The sequence below is a fragment of the Puma concolor genome, chromosome D2 (assembly GCF_028749965.1).
Source record: "Puma concolor isolate L17-30 chromosome D2, mPumCon1.1.hap2, whole genome shotgun sequence".
Taxonomy (NCBI): Eukaryota; Metazoa; Chordata; class Mammalia; order Carnivora; family Felidae; genus Puma; species Puma concolor.
In genome coordinates this window covers 49,370,584-49,382,319 of record NC_141677.1, presented here as the reverse complement: position 1 = coordinate 49,382,319, position 11,736 = coordinate 49,370,584, and the positions used below count along the sequence as shown (strand labels likewise).

The following is an 11,736-nucleotide window of genomic DNA, read 5'->3' as shown; positions in this document are numbered from 1 at the left end:
CCAAAGCAATAAGCAAAACAGACTATGCCTGAGCTTTTCGTTATTATTAGAATTTAGTTTGGGGATTTTTTTTTTCCTAATTTGGTTGTTCGGTTGTTTATTCCACTTGAGCAAAGGGATAAAAGATTTCAGAAAAATGCCTGGGAGGAATGCTAAAAGTTTTCATCAATGAGTAAATTGTGAATTAGTAAAAGCCCACGATTGTCAGCTTTTAGAGGCTGGGCTTCCTGGAGCAGCTCTCAGAACATACCCTGAGAATCACCGATCCAGCCAAACCCTCTCATTTATCGTCTGCAAAAGTCACTAAGGCTCACAAACATCTTTGGGTTTCCCCAAGGTCATCCAGTTAATTATTGACACAGAAAGTCCCCTCCCAAAGAATCATAGTGTTTCCCACATCACACGTCAGGGATGCCTGTCGGGGATAAAGGAGGGTCCATGTGTGCTATGGGCCTGAGCTAAGTATAACTGGTCGGAGTCCAAATCTAGCGTGGCTGCAAAGCTTTCTAATCCACCTATATGCAGAAGAATAGAAGCTTGGAGCTCATTTCATGAGTTGTTTCTGCTAGTGATTTAAAGACACAGCTTTCTCTTCCACACGAAACGGTCACCTCTAGACAATGACTTCCCCGGACCCCGTGGGCCTGAGGTCCAGGTGTGACTTTCTCAGAGCTGACCAGTAAGGAAGGGCCTGGGCTGGCTCCTCGGCTCTCCCCTCCCACCCAGAAATGGTTAATTGCCAGCTCCAGGCTGCCTCCAGCCCAGCCCTAATTGGCCCGATCTCAAGCGGCCGTGCTGGAGCCGCAGCAACTCTGGGCCAGGCCGGAGCTGCGCGGAGCGGCAGGGGCACTCTTCCAAGGTAATGATTAAGCTGAGCGTCTGGCAAGGGCACAGGCAGCAGAGCCGGGAAGGTGAGCCCTGTTCACACCTCGGCCAGGCTGTGGTGGCCAGGACTGGTTTGGAAGGCAGGGCCCTGGGGCACGGGGGCCCAGAGCCGACAGCCACAGCCTCCCCCTGCACACGGGCATCCAGGAGCATCTCAGGCCGGAGCTTCTGCTGCCTGCCCTACTAGGACCCTGCCCTCGACCCTGGCACCATGAAGCTACAGATGTTCTGGACTGGGCTGGAATACACCTGCCGGCTCCTGGGCATCACCACTGCTGCAGGTAAGACCCCGCCTCCCCGCTACAGTCCCCTGCGCCCTGGACACAGCAGACATGGCTGCTCAAGGGGTGGGCGCCAACAGGCTGGGGACAGATGGACACATCGGGCCACATCTGCTCTCACTTTTCTTCCCAATGCCTCCAGAAACACTGTTTCTCAGGGCAGCGGCAGGTGCAGTGGGGTGAGCCTGAGTGAGGGAGCCTGATGCCAAATCTCCACTTGGTAACCCACCACCCATGTGACCCTGGGAGCCCTCAGTGTCCTCATCTGGGAACTGAGTAGAGAGGGTCTGCTCTACCTCCTGGAGGGCTATTGTGAGGTGGAGGTGGGGTCTGAAGGTGAAGGTATAAAAAACCAGGCCAATGTGAGAATTAGATGCCTCCCCGTATAGTTATAAAGATGATCAACAGAGCTCAAACCACAGCCCTATTTCATAGAAAGAGAATTCCCAGCACTTGGGGCAGGCTGAGCTCTAGAACTAAACATGGAGATCCCCGGCTTCCCTTGGCCCACTCCCACCTCATTAACAGAAAGTCCTGTAGAAACCCAAGCCCCCTCCCTGTGGCCTGACTACAAGAACACAGTGTGGGTCTGGAGAAGAAATGGTTCCCTACCCTGGGCTCCTCTCCCTTACCCGGCCTGATCACAGGCTGCTTGACTTTCTGGAAGCACAGACAGAGCAGAACCAGAGCACCCACGACCCTAAGTTCTGCCTGCTCACTTCCCGAGTGCAGACCCCAACCTTTAGTCCCATAGGCCCCACATGGCCAGAGTCTGTGTGGGGGAAGTGAGAAGGCAGCGTTCTGAGCTCTTAGCTCTGGTCCCACTGACCCTTAGGAAAAAGAAGAGACACACATTGATCACCAGGTCCTTCCTTGCCACTGGACAAAATCCAGGATGGGTCTTGGCAAATAGGAAATGTCCCCCAGCTCAGACTCCAACAGTGCTGGTTCCAGCCCCCCACCCTGTCATCTGCTGATGTGTGATCTTGGGAGAGCCACCCAGACCCCCTCGGATGGCACTTTCTGATCTGGACCTCCTGGCCAGGTATTTTGAAAGATCAAGGATGCATAAGCTGAGCCGAGTTAAGTGGAACTGAGGGCATAAACCTCTTGGGAGAAGCCTCTATGACATGGTTCAGAGCTTGTTGGGGAGGCTGGCCAGTGGGCTCTTCTAGCATCCAGGTCCTCAGCACAGGAAGTCAGCTGTCGGGGAAGCTCTAATGCCACCCTTCTTATTGCAAGATGGAGCACCTGAGCCCAAATAGGGGCAGTGACCTTGCCCAAGGTCACACTGCAGATCACAGGGACAGCAAGTCTGGAGCTCAGGTGCCTCAACTTTTGTAAAGGCCAGGACTCTGGCCAAAAAAAACCCTGCTTCTCAGAGTAGGAAACCCCGCCCAGCAGACACCAGGAAGGGTCTGGAATTGCTCTGCTGAGGGTCCTGAGTAAATGGGCTGGCAGGGTAGCCATCTCCCACCTCCAACAGAACCACCTTCTTACCTACATATAAGGGAATGAATGCCGACGCCCACAACTTCACATCCTGGGGAGAGAAAGGTAAACCTATAGAGTGTTTCTGTGTCTGGGGTTGGAGTCCTGGTCTACCCCTGTTGATCTTGAGCGCACCCTGCCCTCCTCCAGGCCTTGGTTTTCAGATAACTATAATGTATCCTTTTTAGCTATCAGATATCTTGGTGATATTCTGCCCAGAGCTGCCTCCTGTCAGGAAGCCGTTTTAAGACATATCTATTTTTCTAATAGCCTAGCAAAAGACAGTTTAAAAGTCTGATTTATCTCAGTCAGTGGAAGGGTCTGCAGCCACACACACACACACACACACACACACGCACACACCTCCTCTTAAGCACACTCTTATCTCTGTGCAGAGGGCTGCTGTTAACGCTGAAGATGGGTCTTCCTCTTGGTTTTGATAAGATCCAGGCTAAAAATAGGCCACAAGTTGCCTTTTAATGGCCTGGCTTTCCAATAATCTTGTTGGAGCTTTTTAGAGTGCTGGGAGCACGTGGGAAGCTAGAGAGAGGGGCTTTGGTGCTTTTGGGCAAATCTCAAGTTTCTTCCAACGTCACTAAACTCCTGGCCCGTTTCCAGTGTGTAAGATTTGCAAATTCTTTATTCCCTTAAGCCTCTTGTTGTTGAAATCTCCGTTGAGAAATCTGGGCCTCATTTACAGGGGCATTGCTACCAGAGAGGAAATAAGACTTGAGACAGAGGCTGTCACTTTACAAAAACCCCAGGAGACCTAACGCAGCCCCTGGTCCTTTTGTCAGAAGGAACGTGGCATCTCCAGAAATGAGGAGAAGCATGTGGCCCAAGGTTGCCCAGTGTCACCTGCAGGTGACACCTGCCAATCCACCTGCCAATCCCCTCTGCAGATGGGATCTGGGACTATTAGAGGTTCTAAGGGTACCAGACCCCAGGAGACTCCACCACGACGGCAAAGCCCAGTGGCTAAGGCCTGGTTAGCTGAGCTCATCTCTTCTTCTCCTCCCAGACCCTTTGGATGAAGCTTCTTCAGGATGTCCAGTAGTCCCACGGGCCATTGCTGTCCCACCCCCATGCCCAGCCCCACAACACCAGTGGGCACAGACAGAGCATTGCCACTGCTAAACAGGGGCAGACAGGCCACGAGCAGCCAGCACCCAGCTGGAAGTGTTTCTAAAATTAGAAAATTCTCTCCCATGAGACTTTTTTATGACTTTGAACCAGTCATAAAGTTTCCAAGTCATCACAGAGCTGCCCCCCCCCCCAAAACGTTTGTCTTACCCTTGGCCGGCTTCACTCATTTGCATTACCTCCTTGGCATGGAAGGAAATATGTGTGTGAGTGTGTGTGTGTGTGTGTGTGTGTGTGTGCGCGTGTGCGCATGCACATGTGATGTCTGGTGCCTCTGCTGCTGAGATGTGGCTCTTGGAGTCGCTCAAAGAAGCAGACACAACTGGGGAACTGCACACAGACTGTGAGCGCTCCACACCTCCCTCGCAGATGCCCACTTGTCCAACCCTCAAAGCGGGTTCTCGTTGTGTCCACCTAAAGGCAGGGATGTGCCATCCTGAGTTAGAGACGCGGGCCCCAGGGGATGTTCAACCCTGGGCTTTATTCTCACTACAAACCCACCATCAGAAAAGGAAACCTGGGAAGTGGGTTGTAACTGAGATGAGAGCCCAGAGGTACAGGGAGCCCCTTCTCTGTCCTGCAGGACTGGTCCCCATCCCTGTTCTTGGAAAGCAGGATTGGCTTCCCTTTGAACTTCAGCAGTCCTCTTAGTCCCTGAGAGAGAATCTCCATGCACTTCCTCACCACTCCTCAGCCCCAGCCCCGAGTCTTTGGGGAAGAGAATGGAAAGAGCCCACTGTGTTGGTCCTTTGGTAAAACCCCTGCAACTTTCCTCAGAGCAATGGCAGCTCGGGGTTGAGGCTTTTCACTGCCAGCCCTTGAGGGCTTTCATCGTTCTTCCAGCCCTGCTCGGGTGTGAGAGCCGATAAGAACATTATTACTTGAGTATTTACTGTGAGCCAAGCTCTGCGCTGCCTGTTTCAAAGGTAGTGTTGCATTTCGTCCTCATAATGACTCTTTGAACCATCATCATACATCTCCCCATCCCCACTGTATGTGGGGGGAAACTGAGGTTTGGTGGAGTGAAACACCTCATTCAGAGTCTCACAAACAAGAAGCAAAGAGGCAAGATTCTGATTGATGATGGTCTATTCCTGAGACCCGACTCTTAAACAGTGTGTCTTCCACCTAACTCCGGCTAAAGAACACATCTTTATACGTCTTGGCTACCGCAAGATGCGGGAGGTAAAACACACAGAGGGTCCAAAAGAGGCTGGACCGAAGCCACACCATACACAGGCTCAGGCATGTGGGGTCACAGCTAGTTGGGCACAGCTACACTGAAGCCTAGTAAGCATGACCAAACACTTCCTAAATCTAAAGACACTGACATTTCATCACTTCCTGTCTCTGAACATGCATACTTTGACTGGCACTACCAAATCCACTCCTGGACCTCCTCTGAGGACAGACAAATCTGCTCACCTTTCCGGAGGGAACTGTCACAGCAGGGCCTCCCATTTATGGGTCCAGAGATGCACAACTGATAACAACAGCAGAGTCATGATCTTGCTAAAGCCCCACCAGCGTCTATGAGGGCCAAGTGCTGACCTTAGTCCTAGTTTACAAATGAGAAAACCGAAGCTCAGAATGTTCGGGTAGCTTGGCAGAAGTCGCACAGCCAGTAGACAGCGGGTGTGGTATTGGGGGTCCAGTCTGCCCATTCGCAGGGATGCAGTGGAACATCCAGAGACCATCAGTACACTGCTCCAAAGAGTGGGGTGCCACACAGTCAACTGGGAAATGGGCCGGCACTGAGACAGGGCCATTTTGAATGAGCCCTGCTTGTCAGGCTAATGTGCTCTTTCTCACAAATCAACTATTTTAGATAAACCTGGAATCACTTAAGGGTTTGTTTTGTTCCAGGTTTTTGACCTATTAACCTCTTCTGTCCTCTAAAGGACAGAGCCACATTCCCCAAAGCCCCATTCCTTGCCAATATTCGGTTCAAACTGGAGATTTGGCTTATTAATATAGCCTAAGACAAAAGAAGCATTTAAACCCAGATATTCTCATTATTTTTTAAAGAGTACAGCAAATGCAGTTTGACCTTAGCCCTGACAAAGCCTTCAAAAAAAAAAACAACAACAACAACAACTAATGCTTCTGAGGCAACCATCTTGGGCCCTCCATGCTAATTTCCACCCTTCTTAAATGTGTATCCCCGTGACCATTTCCTGCCATCTAAGGAAGCTTTGTGCACTTCAACATGTCCACAAGTGAATTTATTACCCAAGCAAGACCACATTGTTTTCAGATCCTCCAAATGGATGTTGACTGTTTTTCTTTTCTGATCTGATTGTTCCAATGAGTAAATGAGATATCCCTACTTCTGTTCTGCTCCCTTAGCACTGAAAGATCATATGACTTGGGTCAAACATTTTTTTTACCTCTTTGTGCCTGTGTCCTCCTTAGATTTAGAATCAAGGAATCTGTAACTCCATTTAGGATTCATTTATTCAGCAAACATGTGCTGAGTTCCCATTTTGTGTCATGTAGACACATAGATTAGGATGGTCTGACCCTTACCCTCGAGAAGCACATGGTCTGACCAGGGAGACAAGCCAATAAATACACATCCCAGCACCAAGTGCTGCAGTGTAGAGTTGGAGGGGTGAATTTGTGTTCTTCTCTACTACTTACTAGGTGTGTGACTTTAGGCGTGTTACCTAACCACTTTACACATCAGTTTTTTCACCTATGAAATGGGAATAATGACTGTATTTACCCTCTAGGGCTGTGAACATTCAACAAAACAATGAGTGAAGCATGAAAATGCCTGGGACATATATTCTCAATCAGGGCTGGTTAATTTTTAAAGGGATGTGTTGAACACAGGGTTGGTAGAGCATAAGTGATGGGCTCTTCCTGAAGGATGGAAAAAGAAGAAAGACCAGAGGAAAGGAATAAGGCAATCTATGACCCTTGAAGCTGCAAAGGGAGGACGAAAAGTCCTTAGAATATGAAGAGTCTTTTACTGAATAACATTTTCCTTCACAGTTTGAGGTTGGGTCATTAGGATCAGCCCACAGAAAAACTGATCATTTCTAAACCACACGTAGTGATCAAATCAGAAGAAAGATGGTAGTCTCGTTTTGTTTTTTACCAGCTGGCAATTCTCTTAAAATTGTCCTTAGTTCTGAACAACCATCTGAAGAGGGCTATTATCAAAAGAGACTGTCGTTAGATATAAGTGGCAGGTGCTGAGGAGGGAGAGCCTTCTGCGGATTTCCCCCCAAGACTTCCTAGATCACCAGAGGCCAGGTGAAGTCAGATGAAGAAACATGGCTTGTGTGGCATGGATAGAGTATCTGGAAGGGTGGCCATTGTTTTCCGGCACCAGGAAACTGCCATATGGAAGGGTGAGCAAATGTCTTCTTTTTGAATGCAAGCATAAGAAGCAAATACCTTGGGCAAATCCCTTGACCTGAAATCAAGACCTAGAAGAAATTCCCCCTGTAGGTCCTTACAAGAATGCTATTCTGTGCTAGAGGTGATATCCTCAATAGTATCAGTGATCCCTGCAGAGCCATCAACAATGTCATCCCCCAAAAGTGACATATCAGCCTAGATGGCTTCACAAGTAAATTCTACAACATTGAAAAAATAATATCATCTATTCTACACAACCTTTCCAGAAGTCTGAAAAGGAAGGAATACTTTTCAACTCTTCTATAAACTAGCATTGCTCTAATACCAAAACCAGACAAAAACATCATGAGGAAACTACAAATAGCCCTCAAAACATAGATGTAAAAGTCCAAACAGTGGTTTAGCAAATCAAAAAATATATATGTCAAGAAGATAGTATATCATACACAAGTGGAGTTTATCCCAGGAATAGTAAGATTGCTTTAACATTTGAAAATCAATTAATATAATTGACCATATTAACAAACTGAAAAAGAAAAGCTTATATTATACAAAGCATTTGACAGAATTTAACATTCTTTCATGAGGAACCCTATCATCAAACTGGGTATAGAAGAAAACTTTCTCAGCCTAAAAAGAGCATCTACCAAAAACCTTACAGCTACTTACAAGTAAAAGATCAAATGACCTTCTCCTAAGATTAGTAACAAGACAAGAATGTCCACTCTCACCACCTGAGCCAACATTGTACTCAAGATTATAACCAGTATAATAAGGCAAGAAAAAGAAATAAAGTACATACAGGTTGTCAAGGAAGAAGAAAACTTGTTATTCACAGATGACATGATCATTTATGCAAAATCTGATGGAATCTATCAGAAAAGCTACTAGAACTAATAAAAGGTTTAGTAAGGTTGCATAAGACAAAATCAATATACAATAACCAACCATATTTCTCTATACCAGCAACAAAAAAATAGAAAATGGAATTTTTTATTTTTTTATTTTTTTGTTGTTTTTTTTAATGAAAAATTTTAAATACAATTTACATAACGTCAAAAATATGAAGTACTTCAGAATAAATCTGACCCAAAAATAAACTAAAAAAAAAAAAAATGCTAGAGGTAGCAAAGAAGACCTAAAAAATAAAGAAATCTATCCTGCTCATGGGTCAGAAAACAACATTACTCAGATGTCAGTTCTTCCCAAAATTGTCATACAGTTTAAAAGCAAACTCAGTCAAAATCCCAACAGTTTTTTTCCAAAACCTGAAAGCTGCTTCTAAAATTCACATGCAAATACAAAGGTCCTAATATAGCCCAACAATGCTGTAATCAAAGAACAAAGTTAGAACATTAACACTACCTGGGGTGCCTGGGTGGCTTAGTCAGTTAAGCGTCTGACTTTGGCTCAGGTCATGATCTTTTGGTCCGTGAGTTCAAGCCCCGCGTCGGGCTCTGTGCTGACAGCTCAGAGCCTGGAACCTGTTTTAGATTCTGTGTCTCCCTCTCTCTGACCCTCCCCCATTCATGCTCTGTCTCTCTCTGTCTCAAAAATAAATAAACGTTAGAACATTAACACTACCTGATTTTAAGACTTATTGTAAGTCTGCAGAAGTCAAGACAATGCACTATTGACATAAAGAAAGACAAATAGGTTAATGGAACAGAATAGTGTCCAGAAACGGGCCCATACATTTATAAACAACAGAGCTTTGACAAAAGTACAGAGGCAATTTAGTGTAGAAAGTATAACTTTTTCAACAAATGGTACTGAACAATTGAATATCCATTTACCAAAAAATGAACGTCTATCTATAGATTGTACCATACACAGAAAAAGACTAAAGTGGATTATAGACTTAAATGTGAAACCTAAGACTACAAAACTTTTATTTTTTTTAATGTTTATTTATTTTTGAGAGAGTGTGTGTGTGTGAGTGGGGGAGAGGCAGAGAGAGGGGGAGAGAGAATCCCAAGCAGGCTCCGCATTGTCAGCACAGAACCAGATGCAAGGCTGGAACCCGGCAATGGCGAGACCATGACCTGAGCCAGAGTCAGAGCTTAACTAACTGAGCCACCCGGGAACGCCTAAAACTAAAAAACTTTTATACTACGGGATAAACTCTAGGTAATGAGTTAAGCCAACGTTTCTTATTTATAATATCAAAAGTTCAATCCGTAAAAGAACAAACTGATAAATCCCATGCCATCAAAATTAAAAACTGCACTTTTCAAAATATAATGTTAAGAGAATGAAAAATCAAGTTAACAAAAATACATGATGGCCAATAAGCCCATGAAAAGATGTTCCACATCATCAGTCATTAAGGAAATGCAAATCAAAACTACAATGAGATACTACTACGTAGTATTAGAATGGCTTTCTACCAAGTACTGAGTGTTGGCAAGGATGTGGAACTCTAATACAGTACTTATGGGATGTAAAATGGTACACTCACTTTGGAAACGATTTGGCAATTTCTTTAAAAAGTAAACATATAACTACCATATGATCCACCATTCCATTCCTAGCTATTGATACCCAAGAGAAAAAAAAAAAAAAAAGCAATGTCCACAAAAAGATTGTACATGGATGTTCATAGCATCTTTATTTGTAACAGCCAGAAGCTAGAGACAACCCAAATGCCCGTCAACAGATGAGTTATAAACCAGCCCAAGTATATCCATACTGCTTAGCAATAGAAAGGCGTAGGGGCACCTGGGCTCAGTCAGTTAAGTGTCCGACTCTTGATTTTGGCTCAGGTCATGATCTCATGGTTTGTTGGATTGAGTCCCATATCAGGCTCTGAGCTGACAACACAGAGCCTGCTTGGGATCCTCTCTTTCCCTCTATTTCTACCCCTCCCCCCACTCACATGCACTCTCTCTCTCTCTCAAAATAAATAAACTTAAAAAAAAATAAACAATAGAAAGGCATAAGTCCTGATATGTGCTACCACATGGATAAATCTCAAAGTAATTATACTGAATGACAGTAGACAGCCAAAATAGAGTATATATTGTATGATTCCATTTTTATAAACTTCTAAAAAATGCACACTAATCTCCAATGACAGAAAGCAGGTCAGTGGTTGTCTGGGGGTGGATGGAAGGGTGGGAGTGTAGTATTGCAAGGATACAAGGGCCACTCTGGTTTCTGCGTGCCTCATGCTCCAGCAGGTTGGCTCAGGTAGCTGTGCGTGATGATGGTAGAGGCAGGAGAGAGCAGACCAAGTTCACAAACCCATTTCACATCATTGCTTGCATGATGCCTGATAACATCCTCTTGCACAAAGCAAGTCACATTTCTGAGCTCAGATTTGAGGGCTTGGGGAATCAGCCTTCGCTTTAATGCGGGGGACTGCAAAGTCACAAAACAAGGGGTGTGGACACAGAGAGGGGCATTACTTACTGCAATCTACCCCAGGACTTCTACAAGGCCAAATGAAGTAGACCTCCTGGATGGTCAACTTTGGTCTATAGCTCATGTTAAAAGAGTCTAGTCTAGAAAATTGAACGGGTGCAAAATCTTGCCTTTGGGAAATTCTTCCCTAACAGGCTTGTGAGAGGTATTAAGGGTACTGACTGCCACACTATACTCTAAAATCTCTTCTAATTGAATATCTAGAATTTTCTACTATAAAATCTTGGCCTTTTCTCCCAGTGTCTCTGAACCCTGGCCCATATGTGTCAGCTGAACGTCTCTCAACATACAGGTAAACCTCCCTGCCAGGCTTAGACTCTGCCAAAGCTTCTCCTGGGTTAAGAAGTCTACAGCTACTACCTCATTATCTCAGTGGATCCTTAGCAACTGGCTCCAACATCTTCATGTTCTTAGAAATGGTGCAAGTGTAGCTGTTACCTCTACAACGAGCTGTGACCTTTTCAGAACCTAAACCATCCCCAGCCATTGTCATCAGCTGGTACATCCTTACCCGAGATGTCCTTGTGTATCCTATGACCAGTAGGAGATACACCATACTTGAGGAAGAAGAGGAGAGACAACCATGGCGTGGTGAGTTATGAGGCTGCCCTCAGCAGCAGTGAATATGACATTCTCATCTTGCTTCCCACGCAGCCAGAGCCAATATCACTGCCTGGCGTGAAAAGCCAGGTAATGTGACCTCTAGTGACCTCTGTTGCCATCAGGGCACTGCACTGAATGTAAGACAGATATCAAAACTCCACCCAGTGATGGAGTCGGAACAGACAACCCCCAGCCAACCATGAGGTCAGTCCTGAGACAAAAGCAGCACGAGGCCAGAGGCCCCCAGGATAGCCCCTCAGCAGTCAGCACCACGGACAGGCCACGTCCTCATGAGCACACTGGTCCTAAGCCCTTGGCATCCCTAGCAAGTCACACAGAGGACGTGACACAAGAGATGTTGAAATGGATGGGGATTTGGACTACTGATATCCCAATCAGGCCTGCAGAAGGGACCTCAGGCAGAAAAATCAATGAACAACATCAGTGCGCAGAGAAGAGCTCTTTAGCCACAATAACACCGTGTATTAATGGAAGGAAAGGATGAGAATAAACCCTCTCCTCCCCCTTGAGAGTA

The 11,736-nt window shown here is 45.9% G+C and overlaps 1 protein-coding gene across 2 annotated transcripts in view; it reads left to right on the top strand.

The window, feature by feature from the left end:
• Positions 1-446: 446 nt before the first annotated feature.
• Positions 447-11,736, top strand: part of TMEM72 (transmembrane protein 72) — a 30,168-nt gene continuing 18,878 nt past the window's right edge. For both annotated transcript variants that reach the window (XM_086680301.1, XM_025918124.2), the window contains exon 1: positions 447-1,166. Coding sequence is in view for 1 of the 2 variants with exons in the window: in XM_025918124.2 (XP_025773909.2) it covers positions 1,097-1,166 (70 nt within the window). In the remaining variant the exon portion in view is untranslated. The remainder of the gene's footprint in view (positions 1,167-11,736) is intronic.